We start from the raw sequence: 21635 nt of genomic DNA, 5'->3' as shown, positions 1-21635 counted from the left end.
TCAAGGGTCAGTTCTCGGCCCTCTTCTGTTCTCCATCTACACTCACTCCCTCGGTGAACCCATCCGCTCTCAGGGCTTCAAGTATCATCGCTTCAACTATCATCTCTATGCAGATGACACACCGATCTACATCTCTGCCTCTGTCCTCTCCCTCTCCCTTCAGGCTCGTATCTCCTCCCGCCTCCGGGACGTCTCTACCTGGATGTCGGCCCACCACCTAAAACTCAACATGACCAAGACTGAGCTCCTCATCTTCCCTCCCAAGCCCTGTCCTCTTCCTGACTTCCCCATCACCGTGGATGGTACGACCATGCTTCCCGTCTCTCGGGCCCGCGACCTCGGTGTCATCTTTGACTCGGCTCTCTCGTTCACCCCCAACATCCGATCCGTCACGGAGACCTGCCGGTCTCACCTTTACAATATCGCCAAGATCCACCCTTTCCTCTCCACCCAAACGGCTATCTTACTGTTACGGGCTCTCATAATATCCCGGCTGGATTATCTTGTCAGCCCTCTCTCTGATCTCCCTTCCTCCCGTCTCTCTCCGCTCCAGTCTATTCTTCATTCCGCTGCCCGGCTCATCTTCCTGCAGAAACGCTCTGGGCATGTCACTCCCCTTCTTAAAAACCTCCGCACGTAACAAAAACTTCTCACTCTAGGCTACAAGGCTCTCCCTCCTACCTCTCCTCCCTTCTTTCTTTCCACTGCCCACCCCGCACGCTCTGTTCCTCCGCCACCCATCTCCTCACCGTCCCCCGTTCTCGCCTATCCCGCCGTCGACCCCTGGCCGACATCCTCCCGCTGTCCGCATCTCTGCCAAACTCACTCTCTTTCCATCTTCAAAGCCCTACTGAGAGCTCACCTCGTCCAAGAGGCCTTCCCACAGTGAGCTTCCCCTTTTCCCTCTGCTCCCTCTCTGCCGGCCCCTTCATCTCCCCTCAGCTAAGCCCCCTTTCCCTCTTTCCCTCTGCTCCTCCTCTTGAGTTCGAATCCCAGCTCTGCCACCTGTCAGCTGTGTGACTGTGGGCAAGTCACTTAACTTCTCTGTGCCTCAGTTCCCTCATCTGTAAAATGGGGATTAAGACTGTGAGCCCCACGTGGGACAACCTGCTTCCCCTGTGTCTACCCCAGCGCTTAGAACAGTGCTTGGCACATAGTAAGCGCTTAACAAATACCAACATTATTATTTTCCCTTCCCCTCCCCTCAGCACTGTGCTCGTCTGCTCCTTTGTATACATTTTTATTACCCTATTTATTTTGTTAATGAGGTGTACATCCCCTTGATTCTATTTATTGCTATTGTTTTTGTCTGTCTCCCCCGATTAGACCGTAAGCCTGTTTTGGGGCAGGGATTGTCTCTATTCTTGTTGCCGAATTGTACATTCCAATGAGCTCTGCACATAGTAAGTGCTCAATAAATACTATTGAATGAATGAGCTTAACTTCTCTGTGCCTCAGTTACCTTATCTGTGAAATGGGGATGAAGACTATGAGCCTCACAAGGGACAACCTGATTACCCTGTATCTAGCCCAGCACTTAGAACAGTGCTCTGCACATAGTAAGCGCTTAACAAATACCCACATTATTATTATTAATATACTCAAGCCACCCACCATCCTCACCGTACTTATGACAATATCCTTATATTCCATGGCTTCCCTCCTAGGAATGGATTTCAATGCCTATAGATTTCATCGACTGTAAGCTCTGTGAGGGTAGGAATAGGCCCTTGGGAGAATTCGATTAAATAGATTAGGAAATTGGGATCCCTGATGATAGGATATGTTGTGTGTGTGTGTGTGTGTGTGTGTGTGTGTGTGTGTGTGTGTGTGTGTGTGTGTGTGTGTGAGAGAAAGAGAGAGAGGAAATAGAGAAAGAGAGAGAAATAAACGTGGTCTCTGGGAAAATGAGAAAGACTTCTTGGCTTTATATTTATTATTCCAACCACTCTCAGGTGACTGAATCAAACAATTAAAGGGGACTCAAGGTAAAAGAGTATTTTGTTCCGAGGACCTTTCGCTAAAGACATTCACTAAGTGTTTACTATGTGTTCAGTGCTGGAGTAGACCCAAGGTTATCAGATTGGACACAGTTTCTGTCCCCTTTCTGGTGTCGTAGTAGATCTTCTTCCTATTTTACAGACAAGACAACCGAGGGCCAGAGAGGTTAGGAGAACTGCTCCAGGTCACACGGCAGGCCAGAGGCAGAGCCAGGATCAGAACCCAGATCTTGTGACTCAAAGACGCAGGCTCTTTCCCTAGGCCAAGCTGCAACTCGCTTTAAGGAAGACAACTTTGAGAAGAGTGTGGCTTAGTGACAAGAGCCGGGGCTTGGGAGTCAGAGGGCGTGGGTTCCAATCCCGGCTCTGCCACCGTCTGCCGTGTGACCTTGGGCAAACCGTTTAACTTCTCTGTGCCTCGGTTACCTCATCTGAAAATGGGGCTGAAGACTGTTAGCCCCACGTGGGACAACCTGATGACCTTGTATCTACCTCAGAGCTTAGAACAGTGTTTTGCACACAGTAAACGCTTAACAAACACCATCATCATCATTGTTACTCTCTGGGGCCTCAGTGACCTCCTCTGTAAAATGGGGATGCAGGCTGTGAACCCCACGCGGGACAACCTGATGACCTCGTATCTACCCCAGCGCTTCGAAGAGTGCTCGGCACATAGTAAGCGCTTAACAAACCCCATCAATATTATTATTATTATACTCGGCAAAAACAAGTAAACGGAAGTTGGAGTTTACCTCTTGCGTTCCCTAGTGTCTGAGTGTCCAGATCATCATCAATAAACTCCTCACCCTGGATAATGTTCTGCGTGTCCTCACTGGGGCTGACCGGGCTCGTCATCTCCTGCTCCTTCTCGTTGTGCATCTGGGCATACACCGTCCGGCCCGGGACTTTCCTGAAAGCGAGGGAGAGGATGTGGAGTCACAGCTGATGACGGTGTTTCTTAAGCCCTTACTCTGCCTCAAGTGCCTCACTAACAGCTGGGGTCGATAGAAGAAACTGCCCGGCTTAGTGGCTGAAGCACGAGTCTGGGAGTCAGAAGGGCCTGGGTTTGAATCCCAACTCCGCCCTGGTCTGGTATTTGTTGGTATTTGTTGGTATTTGTTAAGCGCTTACTATGTGCAGAGCACTGTTCTAAGCGCTGGGGTAGACACAGGGGAATCAGGTTGTCCCACGTGGGGCTCACAGTTTTCATCCCCATTTTTCAGATGAGGGAACTGAGGCACAGAGAAGTGAAGTGACTTGCCCACAGTCACACAGCTGACAAGTGGCAGAGCCGGGATTCAAACCCATGACCTCTGACTCCAAAGCCCAGGCTCTTTCCACTGAGCCACGCTGCTTCTCACTGTGGGCAAGTCGCTTCACTTCTCTGAACCTCGGTTACCTCATCCGTAAAATGGGGATGAGAGTGCGAGCCCCATATGGGACGGGGACTCTGTTCGACCTGATTAACTCGTATTTCCCCCAGGGCTTAGAACGGTGCTTGGCACACAGTAAGCACTTGACGAGCACCATAATTATTATCATTATTACTATGTTGGACGCAGTCCCTGTCCCAGGAGAGGCACAGAGTCTTAATCCCCATTTTACAGATGAGGGATCTGAGGCACAGAGAAGTGAAGTGATTTGCCCAAGGTCACACAGCAGACAAGTGGCGGGGCCGGGATTAGAACCCACAGCCTCTGACTCCCAAGCCCAGGCTCTTTCCACTATGCCACGATGCTCTTTAAGTGCTTGGGAGAGGACAAAAGAGGACAAAAGAACGTGGCTCAGTGGAAAGAGCCCGGGCTTGGGAGTCAGAGGTCATGGGTTCAAATCCCAGCTCTGCCATTTGTCAGCTGTGTGACTGTGGGCAAGTCACTTAGCTTCTCTGGGCCTCAGTTACCTCATCTGTAAAATGGGGATTAACTGTGAACCTCACGTGGGACAACCTGATTACCCTGTATCTTCCCCAGCACTTAGAACAGTGCTCTGCACATAGTAAGCACTTAACAAATACCAACATTATTATTATTATTATAAACAGACCTATTCCTTGTCCATAATGATCTTACAAGCTAGAGGGGGGGGGAAGTGAGAAGCAGCGTGGCTCAGTGGAAAGAGCCCGGGCTTAGGAGTCAGAGGTCATGAGTTCTAATCCCGGCTCCGCCACCTGTCAGCTGTGTGACTTTGTGTAAGTCACTTCACTTCTCAGGGCCTCAGTTCCCTCATCTGTAAAATGGGGATGAAGATTGTGAGACCCACGTAGGCCAACCTGACTCCCTTGTATCTACCCCAGGGCTTAGAGCAGTGCTTGGCACATAGTAAGCACTCAACAAATACCATTATCATTATTTTTATCATCATTATTAAAGGCTGACTCACCTTTTGAATTTGTAGAGGATGAACGCACCAGCAGCAAAAACAGAGATGACAAAGAGAACCACGATAGCCCAGTAGCCGCCACTGCCTCCGCTTCTCTGCGAAGCTGCAAACAAAGGATGGGATCAGAGGCCTTCCATTCATGTACTCAATTCATTCAATTGTATTTATTGAGCGCTTATTGTGTGCAGAGCGCTATACTAAGCGCTTGGGAAAGTACAGTACAAAAATAGACGCATTCACCGCCCGCAACGAGTTTACAGTCTAGAACTTCCCCTACTGAACCTTCATTTCCTCTTCTGCTCCTGTTTGCATCACCTTGGCACTTGGATTTGCAACTTTTCTTCACCCCTCCCTCATCCCCACAGCGTTTACGCACAGATCCGTAATGTATTCATTTATAAGCAGCGTAGCCTAGTGGATAGGGCCTCGGCCAGGGAGTCAGAAGGACCTGGGTTCCAATGCCGGCTCCGCTATTTATCTGCTGTGTGACCTTGAGCGAGTCACTTCACCTCTCTGGGCCACAGTTCCCTCATCTGTAAAATGAGGATTAATGATAATAACAATAATGGTATTTGTTAAGCGCTTACTATGTGCCAAGCACTGTTCTGAATGCTGGAGCACTGTTCTAAGCACCGGGTAAGACTCCGAGGCCTATTTGGAACAGGACCTTAGCCCAGTTTGATTATCTTGTATCTACCCGGGGCTTAGAATGGGGCCTGGAGCATAGTAAGTTACATAATAAATACCACTGTTATTATTATTATCATTATTGTTGTTGTTATTCACGTCGGTCTCCCCCTCTAGACTATAAACTCACTGTGGGCAGGGAATGCGTCTAAACTCTGTTGTATTTTATATCTTCCAGTGCTTAGCACTTAGTGTGTGAGAAGCAGCGGGGCTTAGTCGAAAGAATACGGACTTGGGAGTCAGAAGGACCTGGGTTCTAATCCCAGCCCCCGCCACTTGTCTGCTGTGTGATCTTGGGCAAGTCACTTTACTTCTCTGTGCCTCGGTTACCTCATCTGTAAAATGGGGATGAAGAAAGTGAGCCCCACATAGGGCAGGCTGATTACTTTGTATCTACTCCAGTGCTTAGAACAGTGTTCAGCACATAGTAAGCACTTAACAAATACCATAATTATTATCAGTACAATGCTCTGCACACAGTAAGTGCTCAATAAATATGATGGAATGAATAAATTAATTATAATACAAATAACAATAATGATAATGAAAATACTATAAAAGGTAATGGCACGTTAGGCGTTTAGAAGGTGTCACACACAATGTACTGCGTACTCATGGCCAAGTGGAGAGAGCAAGAGCCTGGGAGTCAGAGGTCGTGGGTTCTAATCCCTGCTCTTCCACATGTCTGCTGTGTGACCTTGGGCAAGTCACTTCGTTTCTCGGTGCCTCAGTTCCCTCATCTGTAAAATGTGGGACAAGGACTGGGTACAACTCGATTTGCTTGCATCCACCCGAGAGCTTAGTACATTGCCTGGCACAGAGTGTTTAACAAATACCATAATTACTATTATTATTATGCCCCTGCTTCACTGTACTTCCACTGGGCCTGCTTTCATTTTCCACGCCGTCGACCCCTGGGCCACATCCTCCCACTGTCCTGGAATGCCCTCCCTCCTCACCTCCACCAAACTAATTCTCTTCCCCTCTTCAAAGCCCTCCTGAGAGCTCACCTCCTCCAGGAGGCCTTCCCACACTGAGCTTCCCTTTTTCCCTCTGCTCCCTCTGCTGTCCCTCTACCCCCGCCTTCACCTCCCCTCAGCTAAGCCCCCTTTCCCCCCTTTCCCTCCGCTCCTCCCCCTCTCCCTTCCCCTCCCCTCAACACTGTGCTCGTCCGCTCAACTGTATATATTTTTATTACCCTATTCATTTTGTTAATGAGATGTACAACCCCTTGATTCTATTTATTGCTATTGTTTTTGTCCGTCCGTCTCCCCCGATTAGACTGCGAGCCCGTCAATGGGCAGGGACTGTCCCTATCTGATGCCGATTTGTACATTCCAAGCGCTTGGTACAGTGCTCTGCACATAGTAAGCGCTCAATAAATACTACTGAATGAATGGAGGAGGGCGCTGTTCATCACCACCCACCTTTCCAGGAATTCTCTTCCCCCTTCCTACGTTGGGGCATCAGAGAGAAACAGACAGAAAGGCCCAGCTGAGCAGGGAAGGCCTTGATTTGGGTCACGACTTTGGGACAATAATCATAACAATATTCGTAACTGTGATGTTTGATAAGCACTTACTAGATGCCAGACACAGTACTAAGCATCGGGTCGGATACAAGCAAATTAGGTTGGACACAGTCCCGGTCCCGTATGGGGCTCACGATCTCGATCCCTACTTTACAGATGAGGGAGCTGAAGCACTGAGTAGTGAAGTGACCTGTCCAAGGTCACACAGCTGACTCGAGGTGGAGCTGGCATTCTGACTCCCAGGCCCGGGCTCTGTTAACTAGGTCACACTGCTTCTCAATCAGCTCATTCACTCCTTTGGAGAATGCGGAGTCGTCCTACATTTGACAAAATCTATCGATGTCTGTCCGCTTGTTTTGTTTTGTTGTCCGTCTCCCCCTTCTAGACCGTGAGCCTGTTGTTGGGTAGGGATTGTCTCTCTCTGTTGCCAAATTGTACTTTCCAAGTGCTTAGTAATAATAATAATAATGATAATGTTGGTATTTGTTAAGCACTTACTATGTGCAGAGCACTGTTCTAGGCGCTGGGAGAGATACAGGGTAATGAAGTTGTCCCATGTGAGGCTCAAAGTCTTCATCCACATTTTCCAGATGAGGGAACTGAGGCCCAGAGGGGTGAAGTGACTTGTCCACAGTCACACAGCTGACAAGTGGCAGAGCCATGACCTCTGACTCCCAAAGCCCGGGCTCTTTCCACTTAGCTACGCTGCTTCTCTTAGTACAGTGCTCTGCACACAGCAAGTGCTCAATAAATATGTATTACTGAAAGAATGAACGAAAGTCAAAATCAAACCAGAGTATTTATTGAGCGCTTACTGGAAGCAGAGTACTGTACTGAGCACTTAGGAGAGAACAGTGTCATAAAGTTGTTAGATGTGATCCCTGCCTTCAAGGATTTTACAGTCTAACGTGAGCATCAGAGGACACTCTGAAAGAGTAATAATGAAAATTGGGGTAGTTATTAAGCCCATACTACATAATAGTTGGTATTTGTTAAGCGCTTACTATGTGCAAAGCACTGTTCTAAGCGCTGGGCTAGATACAGGGTAATCAGGTTGTCCCATGTGAGGCTCACAGTTAATCCCCATTTTACAGATGAGGTAACTGAGGCACAGAGAAGTTAAGTGACTCGCCCACAGTCACACAGTGGCAAGTGGCAGAGCTGGGAGTCGAACTCATGACCTCTGACACGGAAGCCCAGGCTCTTTTCCACTGAGCCACGCTGCTTCCCCTGGGTACTACATACCCAGCAGTGTGCTAAATACTGGGGTAGATACAAGATAATCAGGTCCCACATGGAGCTCCCAATCTATGTAGGAGGGAGAACATGGATTGAATTTCCATTTTGCAGGTGAGGGAACTGAGGTATAGAGAAAAAACAGAGAAGTAAAGTGACTTGCCCAAGGTCACACAGCAAATGGCAGAGCTGCGATTAGAACCCTTAGAACCCAGGTCCTTTGTCTTCCTGTCCCGTGTTTTTTTTTTTTTCACTAGGCCACGCTGTTTCTCAGCTGTAGAAACTCCCCATGACACTGGAGACCCTCTCTCTACTTACAACTTTTTTGGCAACTTGTGCTGTCATTTTCAGGGGGAATGTCTGTTCGAATCAGGATTAAAAAGTTGCTTAATTTACTTAATGGCATTTGTGCACCGTGACCTTCACTGCAGGTGTTCTATTAAAAATACAACCTTTTCCTCCTCCAGTTGTTTTGCAGGCACCAAATTAAACTCAGAGTCTAAATGAAGACCCAGGACAGCTTCAGAGTTACCCTGATCAGCGGGACATGAGCAGGGCCAAGGCTGTTGGACGAAAGATGAAAATGCGATGGGGAAATGTCTTTGGGATTGAATATAGATAACAAAAAGCATTGATTTAACTCTCTAACTGCCAAGGCAGAACAGTGCGGTGTAGTGGATACAGCTTGGGCCTGGGAGTCAGATGAGCTGGGTTCTAATCCCCGCTCTGTCACTTGTCTGCTGTGTGACCTTGGGCGTGTCGCTTGGCTTCTCGGGGCCTCAGTTACCTCATCTGGAGTATGGGGATAAAGACTGAGAGCCTAATGTGGGACTTGGACTGTCTCCAAGCTGATTAGCTTGCCTGGAATGAAGTAAGTGCGTAACAAATGCAATTTTCAAAAAGCCAAACTCTGCCATCTTGATTCTTACCTGAATCTGCGTTGCTTAATGTGACCAAGACCCAGAATTTTCCTCTCAGGAAAAAGGTGATGTTGTGCGAATTCAAGGCTTGCTTGATAGCTGCAATTCTCTGGAAGCGTAAAGAAAATCCAACAAGTGTGAGGCAATATTTAGGAGTCACTGATTTTCTGAGAAGATCAGGATGCATTTTCACAGCATTTCAAGAACACCAGAGGAGACTTGAGAGAGAGAGAGGTGAGTCGAGCCAAGGTCACAGGCTTGTGAAACAGGGAGGATTTCATTCATTCATTTAATAGTATTTATTGAGTGCTTACTATGTGCAGAGCACTGTACTAAGCGCTTGGAATGTACAAATCGGTAACTGAGACAGTCCTGCCCTTTGACGGGCTCACGGTCTAATCGGGGAGACGGACAGACGAGAACAATAGCAGTAAATAGAATCGAGGGGATGAACATCTCATTAAAACAATAGCAAATAAATAGAATCAAGGTGATGTACATCTCATTAACAAAATAAATGGGGTAATGAAGATATATACAGTTGAGCGGACGAGTACAGTGCTGAGGGGAGGGGAAGGGAGAGGGTGGTGGAGTTGTCCACAGCGATGGGGAAAGTCAGGGAGAGGATGGGGTTTGGGTGGGAAGACAAGGAGCTGTGTTTTGGACATGTTAAGTTTGAGGTGATGGGAGGACATCCAACTAGAGATGTCTTGAAGGCAGGAGGAAGTACGAGGCTGGAGAGAGGGAGGGAGATCAGGGCTGGAGATGGAGATTTGGATGTAATTCGCATAGAGGTGATAGTTGAAACCATGGGCGTGAATGAGTTCTCCAAGAGAGTGGGTGCAGATGGGGAAAAGAAGGGGAGGCGGAACTGAGTAGGGATCCCCGAAATTAGGGGGTAGAAGGCAGAGAAGGAGCTAGCGAAGGAGGCCGAGAATGAGCGGCCGGAGAGCTAGGAGGAGAAGCAGGAGAGGACAGAGTCAGTGAAGCCGAGGTTGGATAATATTTCTAGGAGTAGGAAGTGGTCCAGCTACTAGATTGCATGACGGGCCTTTCACTGATTGTGCTTTGACACTCTGCGCTCCTTGTGGGCAGGAAATACGTCTGTTTATTGTTGTAGTGTCCTCTCCCAAGCCCTTAATACAGTGTTCTGCGCACAGTAAATGCTCAATAGACGTGATTGACTAAATGCAGACTCCCCAGGTTCGTTCTTGATTCTATTTAGTCGCCATTGTTTATACGAGATATTCTTCCCCTCGACTCTATTTATCGCCATCGTTCTCGTCCGTCCGTCTCCCCCGATCAGACCGTGAGCCCGTCAAACGGCAGGGACCGTCTCTATCTGTGGCCGACTCGTTCATTCCAAGCACTTAGTTCAGTGCTCTGCACGTAGTAAGCGCTCAATAAATACTATTGAACTGAATTGAATTAGTTCTCCCCTTATCGGTTGCCTCTCTGTAGCTTATCCTTCATACACACTGGTCTCCATCCACACAGTGAAATAGTCTGTGCCGGCCATAAGGTTTTTCCTCATGCAGGTCAAGGGGGACTGAAATATGATTTTCCACTGTTCGACAAGATAGCATCATTCAAAGTGAGAAACACACTGGCCCTTCATGATAAACGACACCTATCTTCCTCGTTATCACTTTCCGCACCGGCTCATTTTCCAGAGGGCCGAAATGAGATTCATCAGTCTAGTGGATAGAGCCCGGGCCTGGGAGTCAGAAGGTCATGGGTTCTAATTCCAGATACGACACTTGTATGCTGTGTGATATTGGGCAAGTCACTTCACTTCTCTGGGCCTAAATTACCTCATCTGTGAAGTGGGGATTAAGACTGTAGAAGCAGCATGGCTCAGTGGAAAGAGCATGGGCTTTGGAGTCAGAGATCATGGGTTCGAATCCCGGCTCTGCCACTTGTCAGCTGTGTGACTTTGGGCAAGTCACTTCGCTTCTCTGTGCCTCAGTGACCTCATCTGTAAAATGGGGATTAAGACTGTGAGCCCCACGTGGGACGACCTGATTCCCTTGTGTTTACCCCAGCGCTTAGAACAGTGCTCTGCACATAGTAAGCGCTTAACAAATACCAACATTAACATTAACTGTGAGCCCTACGAGGGACTGGGACTGTGTCCAACCTGATTATCTTCTATCTACCCCAGCACTTACAACAGTGTCTAGCACACAGTAAGCTCTTAACAAATATCATTGTTACTGAGATAAAAAGCACAAACCATATATCTAGAAAACGTTTCCAAAAGGGCATCTTTTCGGCTCACCTCTAACAAGATAAAGTAGTAACCTTTCTCTCTGTAAGTGGGGGAAAAAATTAATACAACCTTCTCCCTCAGATCATTAAAACGGAAGGCAGCAAAGTCTAGAGAGAAGCAGTGCGGCCCAGGTGAAGGGGCGCGAACCTGGGAGTCAGAGGACCTGGGTTCGAATCCCAGCTATAACAATTATTGCTGTGTGATCTTGGGCAAGTCACTTCACTTCTCAGTGCCTCAGTTACTCATCCGTAAAATTCATTCCTTCTATCGTATTTATTGAGAGCTTACTGTGTGCAGAGCACTGTACCAAGCGCTTGGAAAGTACAATTCGGCCACAGATAGAGACAATCCCTACCCAACAACGGGCTCACAGTCTAGAAGTGGGGAGACAGACAACAAAACAAAACAAGTAGACAGGTATCATGGGGCTGAAGAATTTGCGCTCCACGGGGGACATGGACTGTGTCCAACCTGATTAGCTCGTATTAAGCCCCGTTCTTAGAACAGTGTTGGACACACAGTAAGCTCTTCAGAAATTCCATAAATCAGTGAAAAAACAGGGTCTGGCAATATGAATATTACACACGCACACACACAGATGAACTCCACCATCAGTATCCTTTTTTTTTTTTGATGATATTTATTTAACTTTTACTATGTGTCAGGCATTGTAATAATAATTATCACATTTGTTAAGCGCTCACTATGTGCCAAGCACTGTTTTAAGCACAGTCCCAGTCCCACGTGGGGCTCACACTTTTCATTGCCATTTAACAGATGAGGTAACTGAGGCACAGAGAACTTAAGTGATTTACCCAAAGTCACACAGCTGATGTGGTGGAGCTGGAATTAGAACCCAAGACTTCTGACTCCCAACCCCGAGCTCTTTCCACTAAGCCCTGCTGCTTCTCTTGTACTAAGATCTGGGATAGATAAGAGATCATTAGGTCCCATATGGGGCTTACAGTCTAAGAAATAATAATGGTATTTGTTAAGCGCTTACTATGTGCCAAGCACTGTTCTAAGTAGGAGTGAGAATGGGTCACTGAGGCATAGAGAAGACAAGTAACTTGCACGAGGTCACAGAGGAGGCAAGTGGTGGAGCCAAGATTAGAAACCGGGTCCCCTGGCTCCCAGCCCCGGGCTTTATCCCCTAGGCCACACTAATCTTCTTCCAATACTATAGTAAATATGCACAAACACACACATCCACACTTGAACTCCCCCATCAGTGTCTCTTTTTTGATGGTATCTGTTAAGCACTTATCATATGTCCAGAAGCAGCATGGCTCAGTGGAAAGAGCCCAGGTTTAGGAGTCAGAGGTCATGGGTTCTAATCCTGGCTCCGCCACCTGTCAGCTGTGTGATTTTGGGCGAGTCGCTTAACTTCTCGGTGCCTCAGTTCCCTCATCTGTAAAATGGGGATTAAGACTGTGAGCCTCACATGGGACAACCTGTGAGGCCTGTATCTACCCCAGCGCTTAGAACAGTGCTTGGCACATAGTGAGTGCTTAACAAATACCAACGTTATTATTATTGTACTAAGAGCTGGGGTAGATACGAGATCCTCAGGTCCCATTTGGTGCTCACTACGTAGGAGGGAGAATGAGTCACTGAGGCACAGAGATGTCAAGTGACTTGCCCAAGGTCACACAGGAGGCAAGTGGCAGAGCCGAGATTAGAAGCCAGGTTCTCCGGCTCCCAGGCCCGGGCTTTTTTTTCCTCTTTCCCTGTCTCTGTTTCTCGCCCTCTCTCTCTGTGCCAAGCCCAGGGCTAAGCAGTGAGTTTGATATAAGTTAATGAGATCAGACACCTTCCCCGTTCCACAAGGGGCTCACAGTCCCTAGTGCAGAGGGATGGTAGGAGAAATGCCCTAGTTCAAAGGAAGATTCTGACTTAAAACTACTCTTTGCCAGGAAACAACTTTAGGTAGAAATGTTAATGCACTTTGGAAAGGTTTCTCATGAATAATTCCACACTTACGTAACCATCCCGGAAAAGCTAGAGCTCTACTTATCATTTAGTGATCATGTCATCTTCCACTAAAAGGAGAGAACTGACCCTCTTGTCCCCACTGTCTCCCTTTATTGCTGTATTGTATTTTCCCAAGCACTTAGAACAGTGCTCTGCACACGGTAAGCAGTCCATAAATTCATTCATTCATTCCATAGTATTTATTGAGTGTTTACTATGTGCAGAGCACTGTACTAAGCGCTTGGAATGTACAATTCGATATAAATACAATTGAATGAGCTGAATGAATGAATCCTTGTGGCAACCACTTCCACTGACCCCCTAGACTGGGAACTCATTGTGGGCAGGGAATGCGTCTGTTTATTGTTGTATTTTACTCTCCCGGACGCTTAGTATAGTGCCCTGAACACTGTAATGATAAATAAATACGATCGACTGACTGACTGATCCTCACGCGAAGTGTGCGGGCTGGGTGGTGAGGTGGGCTGGGTGGAAATCGTGAGGTGAGGTAGGAAGGGGGGGGTAAGGTGATGAGAGAGGAGGGGAAGCCAGGAAAATCATTCCTTGGTGCCTCTCCCCAAAGTGTCAGGCGAACCAGTCAGAGAGGATCTGGAAGGAAGTAGAATTTGGGAAGAAGAAGGAGCCATCTTGAGGTGAGGAGAATCCAGTTGAAGTCCTGGGAAAGAGGTTCTCAGGAAGAGCTCCGAGTCTGTCTCCCTCCCTTTGCTCTTCCCCCCTTCTCCCTGCTTTGCAGCACTTATGGATATATGTGTATATCTGTAATTCTATTTATTTATAATAACGTTGGTATTTGTTAAGCACTTACTATGTGCAGAGCACTGTTCGAAGCGCTGGGGGAGATGCAGGGTCATCAGGTTGTCCCACGTGAGGCTCACAGTTAATCCTCATTTTACAGATGAGGTCACTGAGGCACAGAGAAGAGCAGTGACTTGCCCACAGTCACACAGCTGACAAGTGGCAGAGCCGGGAGTCGAACCCATGACCTCTGACTCCGAAGCCCAGGCTCTTATATTGATGGCTGTGTCCAACTGGATTATTTTGCATCTACCCAGCTCTTAGAACAGTGCCTAGTGCATAGTAAGTGCTTAACAAATACCACTGCTATTATTATTGTTGTTGTTGTTAATGTCGGTCTCCCCTTCTAGACTGTAAACTCACTGTGGGCAGGGGATGTATCTAAACTCTGTTATATTTTATATCTTCCAAGTTCTTAGTACTTAGTGTGCGAGAAGCAGCATGGCTTAATGGAAAGAGCACAGGCCTGGCCGTCCGAAGGTTGTGGGTTCTAATTCCAGCTCTGCCACGTGTCTGCTGTGTGACCTTGGGAAAGTCATTTTACTTCTCTGTGCCTCAGTTACCTCATCTGTAAAATGGGGATGAAGAATGTTACCCCAGTATGGGAGAGGGACTGTATCCAATTTGATTGGCTTGTAGTAATAATAATAATATTCATTCATTCATTCAATAGTATTTATTGAGCACTGTACTAAGCACTTGGAATGTACAACTGGGCAACAGATGGAGACAATCCCTGCCCAATAATGGGCTCACAGTCTAAATGGCTCACAACCTATTCGTTAAACACTTACTATGTGCCAGGCACTGTATTGAGCATTGGGAGGATACAAGCAAATTGGGTTGGACAAAGTCCCTGTCCCAAGCGGGACTCACAGTCTCCATCCCCATTTGACACTTGAGGGAATTGAGGCCCAGAGAAATGAAGCGACTTGACCAAGGTCACACTGTAGTCAAGTGGTGAAGCAGAGATTAGAACCCATGACTCCCAGCCCGGGCTCTATCTATTACCCCATGCCAGCCGCCTCCCCCCCACACACACTTAGTACAGTGCCTGGAACATAATAGGTGCTTTAAAAAAGCCAGTTTTCTTGTTGTTATTATTATTATTATTACAGATATTCTACCCTGTCATTCTCAATCGAGGCAGATGAGTTAACACAAATAATGGTGTTCTGAGCAAATCTTCAACCAGGTCAAATTCTGGATAATAATATTGGTATTTGTTAAGCGTTTACTATGTGCAGAGCACTGTTCTAAGTGCTGGGGGAGATACAGGGTCATCAGGTTGTCCCACGTGAGGCTCACAATCTTAATCCTCATTTTACAGATGAGGTAACTGAGGCCCAGAGAAGTGAAGTGACTTGCCCACAGTCACACAGCTGACGAGTGGCAGAGCCAGGATTCGAAGCCATGACCTCTGTCTCCCAAGCCCGGGCTCCTTCCACTGAGCCAGGATTCTTTTCCATATTTTCCTGGACTTGCCCAGGGTTGATGGCTATTAATCACAGCCCATCAGAGGGAAGATGGGAGGAGGGGCTGGAGGAGAGAGGAAGTGAGTTGGGGAGAGAAGACAACAAGGAGGTGGAAAGGTGGAGAGGGAAGGGAATCACCTCACCCCACTTCTACCTCACCTCGCTACTCTCCTAGTCCAACCCAGCCCGCACACTTTGCTCCTCTGATGCCAACCTTCTCACTGGGTCTTCATCTCGTCTACCTCACCACCAAACGCTCAACCACGTCCTGCCTCTGGCCCAGAATGCCCTCCCTCCTAAAATCCCACAGAAAATGACTCTCCCGCCGCTTCAAATCCTTATTGAAGGCCCATCTCCTCCCAGGGCCTTCCCTGACTAAATCCTCCTTTCTTCCTCTCCCACTCCCTTCTGCATCACCCTGACTAGATCAGATCCCTCAGTAGGATTACATAGCTGTAATTTGTATATTTATTATTACTGTCTCTCTCCCCCTCTAGACTGTAATCTCGCTGTGGGCAGGGAATATGTCTGTTATATTGTTATATAGTCCTCTCCCAAGTAAGCGCTCAATAAATACGATTGCCTGACCGAGGGAAGGGAAAGAATTAGGAGGAAAGTGTTGGCGGCGGCAAAGCGAGGCAGAGAAGAAAGCAAATTCGGGGGTCAGTGGTTCAGATGTTTGGCCAGTTTTTGCCCTGGGGAGAGTCGACAGAGACGTCTACTTCTGGCGGACATTCATTCCTTAGGGATTCAGGCTTGTCCGGTGTCTCGTTCCGCTGCCATTTCCCCAAAGCCGCAGGGCCGAGTGTTTGAGGAGATCACAGCTCTGACAGCCCCTGTCTGGCCCAGAATTCTCTCAGGGCTTCCTGAGATGTCTCTGGCGGATTCCTTTCCCTGATAACGAAGACTTCCCTACGAAAGAAGCGTGAGGGGGTTGTGGAGAGGAGGAGAGGAGAGCTCTCCATGATGGGATCACCGGAGGTCGTAGCTTCCCTTCTGCTTTGGCTCTTTCTGTTTCTTAACAAGAGCTGCTAATTATGCCCCAGAGCCCAGCGATCCGGAAACCTCCAAGAATTCCTGCCAGCAGGGACAGAAGACATATCCGTGATGAACATCGTGTGTCTCACCTCCAGCAACTTCTAAGGGGGAACAAACTGTTTCTCATTAGAAAATGCACGAGCTGTTTGCCACCCAGGCTATTCTGACCTGCTGAACATCACTAATCTCGCCCTTAAGTAACCAGCCAGACTGGCTTAATCAATCATATTTGGTTATTTCATTCATTCAATCGTATTTATTGAGCGCTTCCTGTGTGCAGAGCACTGAGCCCTTGGAAAGCACAATAAAGAAATAGACATATTCCCTGCTCATAATGAGCTTTCAGCCTAGACCGGGGAAGTGGACAATAATATGAATAAATAAATGACAGATCTGGACATAAGTGCTGTAGAGCTGGGGGGGGGGAGGATAAAAAAGGGAGCAAGACGGGGTGACGCAAAAGGGAGTAGAAGAAGTGGAAAGGAGGGCTTAGTCAGGGAAGGCCTCTTGGAGGAGATGGGCCTCCAGTAAACCTTTGAAGCGGGAAAGACTCATTGTCTGTGGGATGTGAGGAGGGAGGGCGTTCCAGGACAGACGCAGAACATGGGCAAGAGGTCGGCGGCGAGATAGACGAGATGGAGGCCCAGGGAGAAGGTTGGCATTAGAGGAGCGAAGCCTGCGGGCTGCGGTGGAGTAGGAGAGTAGCGAGGTACAAGGGGGCAAGGGGACTGACTGCTTGAAAGCCAATGCTGAGGACTTTCGGTATATTCATTTACTTATTCATCTATTTATCATTTTAATGGTATTCGTTAAGCGTTAAGTATGGGTCAGACTCTGTTCTAAGCGGTAGGATAATAATGATAATAATGATGGCATTTGTTAAGCACTTATTATGTGCCAAGCACTGTTCTAAGCCCTGGGGTAGACACAAGCTTATCACATTGTCCCACGTGGGGCTCACAGTCTTAATCCCCAGATGAGGTAACTGAGGCACAGAGCAGTTAAGTGACTTACCCAAGGTCACTCACCTGACAAGTGGCGGAGTCAGGGTCAGAACCCATGACCTCTGACTCCCAAGCCCGGGCTCTTTCCACTGAGCCACCGACTAATCAGGTTGGACATCGTCCATGTCTCTCCTGGGGCTCAGAGTCTTAATCCCCATTTTAGAGATGAGGGGACGGAGGCCCAGAGAAGGTAAGTGACTTGCCCGAGGTCACGCAACAGACAGATGTCAGAGCCAGGATTAGAATGCAGTTCTTTCTGACTCCCAGGCGCGGGCCCTATCCACTGGACCACGCCAAGAACTTCTGGGTGCAGAGCACTGTCTTAAGTGCATGGGACAGTACAATATAACAGAGGGGGAAGACACGCTCCAGACTTGCTCAGTGCTCACAATGAGCGTCCAGTATAGAGGGACTCATGCTGAATACATCATCTGAGTAGAGTTGCTTACTTGGATTGCACTGGTTGTAAAGACGTGTGCATCTGCCTCCGATTTTGCCTTCTTCAGGGCAGGACACGTTTCTATTTTGTCCTCCCAGAGTGCTTTGTACAGGGCGTTGTTCTCACAGATGCTGGAATAAATACTCCCCTTGCTACTGCTGTCAGTCCATCAATGAATGGTATTTATTGAGCAATTACTTTGTGCAGAGCACTGTACTAAGCACTTGGAAGAGTGCAACAGAGCAGAATTACAAGACCTGCTCCCTGCCCATAATGAGCTTACAGTCTAGAGTTTCACTCAAGACGTCGTTCCTTTCATCAATGCAAGATATTCATTCATTCCTTCATTCAGTCACATTTATTGAGCACTTACTAGGCGCAGAGCACTGTACACAGCGCATTGTGGGCTAGGGGTACAATCGGGATCACCAGTGGGGTTTCTTGGACAAGTGGCTTATCTAGCCTGGACCTCAGTTTACCCATTTATTAAACAGGATTACCTCACCACCTACCTCTTTTCTCTCAGCGATGCAGTGAGGACTAATGAGATAAATAATAATAATAGTAATAATAATAATGTTGGCATTTGTTAAGTGCTTACTATGTGCAGAGCGCTGTTCTAAGTGGTGGAGTAGATACAGGGTAATCAGGTTGTCCCACGTGAGGCTCACAGTTAATCCCCATTTTACAGATGAGGTAACTGAGGCACAGAGAAGTGAAGTGACTTGCCCACAGTCATAATATGAAAGGCTTTCAAAGATAGCATCGCTACAGGAAAGAACCCTGGCCTGGGAATCAGACTACCTGCGTTCCCATCCTGGTTCTGCCACTTGTCTGCTGCGTGACCTTGGACAGGTGTCTACACTTCTCTGGGCCCCAGTTTCCTCAATCAATCAATCAATCAATCAATCAATCATTTGAGCAATTATTATGTGCAGAGCACTGTATTAAGCACTTGGGAGAGTACAATACAACAGGATTAGTACCCAGCTTCCCTACCCAATAACGAGCTTATAGTCTGGAGAGGTATGCAGACGTTAATCTGTAAAATCAGGATTAAATCCTATCCGTCTGAGAAGCAGCCTGGCTCAGCGGAAAGAGCCCAGGCTTGGGAGTCAGAGGTCGTGGGTTCTAATTCCAGCTCCGCCACTTGTCAGCTGTGTTTCTTTGGGCAAGTCATTTCATTTCTCTGTGCCTCAGTCACCTCATCTGGAAAATGGGGATGAAGACTGTGACCGCCACATGAGACAACCCGATGACTTTGTACCCCCCCCCCCAGTGCTTAGAATAGTGCTTTGCACATAGTAAGCACTCAACAAATACCGTTATTATTATTATTATTGTTATTATTCTTCTTACGTAGGCTTTGAGCCCCATGTAGGACAGAGACCGCATCCAATTTGATTATCTCGAATCTACTCCAGAACATAGCACGATGCTTGGGACACAGCCAGGACTTAACCAGTAGCATTATCATTATTATGAGAGCCCACGCTTTCTTGAATACATTTGTCAAATTAAACTCCCTATTCTCACAGCTTTCCTTAAGCATTTGGCTACTCATTACTTGCCCCCAGTAGCACTTATGAACATATCATAATTGTGGTATTTGTTAAGCACTTACTATGTGCCAAGCACTGTTCTAAGCACTGGGGTTCATTCATTCATTCATTCATTCATTCAATAGTATTTATTGAGCGCTTACTATGTGCAGAGCACTGTACTAAGCACTTGAAATGAACAAGTCGGCAACAGATAGAGACGGTCCCTGCCGTTTGACGGGCGCACGGTCTAATCGGGGGAGACGGACAGACGAGAACGATGGCAACAAATAGAGTCAAGGGGAAGAACATCTCGTATAAACAATGGCAACTAAATAGAATCAAGTACAAGGTAATCAGGTTGTCCCATGGGGGGGCTCACAGTCTTCATCCCCATTTTACAGATGAGGTAACTGAGGCACAGAGAAGTGAAGTGACTTGTCCAAGGTCACACAGCAGACAAGTGGCAGAGCTGGGATTAGAACCCACGACCTCTGACTCTGAAGCCCGTGCTCTTTTTTATATTCTATTGCTTCCCCCCTATAGAATAACTTTTAATGTCTGTCTCCCCCTAGTTTTGTCAGCACCTTGAGGGCGGGGTTGTGTGGAACTCTGTAGTACTCTTCCGAATGCTTAATACAGAGCTCTGCTCGTAGAGGTCCTCTCTATAAACACTGTTTACAGATGGACTGATCTCCTACCCTAAATAATAATAATAATAGTAATAATAATGATGGTATTTGTTAAGCGCTTACTATCACTGTTCTAAGCACTGGGGTAGATACAAGGTAATCAGGTTGTCCCACGTGAGGCTCACAGTCTTAATCTCTATTTGACAGATGAGGTAACTGAGGCTCAGAGAAGTGAAGTGACTTGTCCAAAGTCACAGAGTTGATAAGTGGCGGGGCTGGGATTAGAACCCAGGACCTCTGACTCCCATTAAACCACGCTGCTTCTAAATGGCCTATCTCATTTCAGGTTCACATAAAGAGATATAGATGAATCTGTAAGCAGATAGAGATGGCCTACGTACTTGCAGAAGACACCTCTGACTGTGAAATGAACATGAGGGAGAGAGAGAGGGACAGAGACAAAGAGAGGGAAAGAAAAGACGTAAAGCCTTTATGCAGAACAACATCTGATACAACCGAATGCCCCGCACTCTTTACCTTCCCAAAATGGATGCTTCATCCAAGGGTGTTCAGCTTCCAACTTCACACACAATAATAATAATTATGGTCCTTGTTAAGTGCTTACTATGTGCCAAACACTCTTCTGAGAGCTGGGGTAGATGCAAAATAGTTTGGACACAAGTCCCTGTCCCATGTGGGGCTCACAGTCTTAATCCACATTTTCTGGATGAGGTAACTGAGGCCCAGAGAAGTGAAATGACTTGCCCAAGGTCACGCAGAAGACATGTGGAGGAGCCAGGATTAGAATCCATGACCTTTTGACTCCCAGGCCCGGGCTCTAGCCATTAAACCGGGCTGCCTCTTACACAGCATGGGAGCAGGATGATTGAGGGAGCAGCAGGGTTTAGTGTAAAGAGCCTGGGCTTGGGAGTCAGAGGTCATGGGTTCTAATCCCGGCTCCGCTACTTATCAGCTGTGTGACTTTGGGCAAGTCATCTCACTTCTCTGCACCTCAGTTACCTCATCTGTAGAATGGAGATTAATGGAGATTAATTAAATCTGTGAGCCCCATGTGGGACATCCTGATGACTCTGTATTTATCCCAGCGCTTAGTACAGTGCTTGGCACAGAGTAAGCACTTAACAAATACCGTCATCATCATCATCGCACAAAGCCCACACGTCTTAATTGAGCTGGGGGACACGCCTCGACTCAGATTGTGACCTACCGCCGCCGCCCGTCTCCCGTCCAGGCTCCGAGTGTCTCAAATTCTTACCCACCTGAGGCATTACCTTATCAGCGGGTACACTCCGCTTCCTCTTGGGGGAGGGCGGTGGAAGGAGCACGTGCAAGATGGCTGTGGTGGGCAGACCCGGTTTCACCACAGTCACCAGAGATTCTTCGGGAATACCCGTTACCTGTGGAAAATCGGGAATTTCAGGGTCGGGTCAGTGGTTAGCTCTCTCTCCCGAGGCTGGCAGTGGAGTCTGTGTCAGGAGAAGGACTGCCATAAACAAATCGCCACCCCCTTCAATCTTCTCGTTCTCCCGTCCCTCTGCACCATCTCGTTCCACTGACACGCGTCCCTCCATCACCCCCACGGGCCGCCCCCTCTGTTCCGGGGCTCGAGCTGCAGAGGGCTGCTGGTGGAATTCCAGATTTCCATCCGACCTCATCCAACGCAACTTCAT

At 47.6% G+C, this 21635-nt stretch overlaps 1 protein-coding gene across 3 annotated transcripts in view; it reads right to left on the bottom strand.

Annotated features, from left to right (window-relative positions):
- The window catches only part of SORCS2 (sortilin related VPS10 domain containing receptor 2), a 1085532-nt gene that overhangs the window by 9128 nt on the left and 1054769 nt on the right, over positions 1-21635 (bottom strand). Inside the window, exons 23-26 of one of the 3 annotated variants that reach the window (XM_029063664.2) lie at positions 21237-21362; positions 8763-8862; positions 4380-4482; positions 2753-2910 (exon numbers count right to left, since the gene is read on the bottom strand). In XM_029063664.2, coding sequence (XP_028919497.1) covers positions 2753-2910; positions 4380-4482; positions 8763-8862; positions 21237-21362 — 487 coding nt within the window. Of the gene's footprint in view, positions 1-2752; positions 2911-4379; positions 4483-8762; positions 8863-21224; positions 21363-21635 lie in introns of all 3 variants that reach the window. The other 2 variants (XM_029063665.2, XM_029063667.2) reach the window with 2 other exon arrangements.

Source organism: Ornithorhynchus anatinus, chromosome 4, assembly GCF_004115215.2.
Source record: "Ornithorhynchus anatinus isolate Pmale09 chromosome 4, mOrnAna1.pri.v4, whole genome shotgun sequence".
NCBI lineage: Eukaryota > Metazoa > Chordata > Mammalia > Monotremata > Ornithorhynchidae > Ornithorhynchus > Ornithorhynchus anatinus.
The sequence above is the reverse complement of the archived record's forward strand: the minus strand, read 5'-3'. Positions and strand labels throughout refer to the sequence as shown.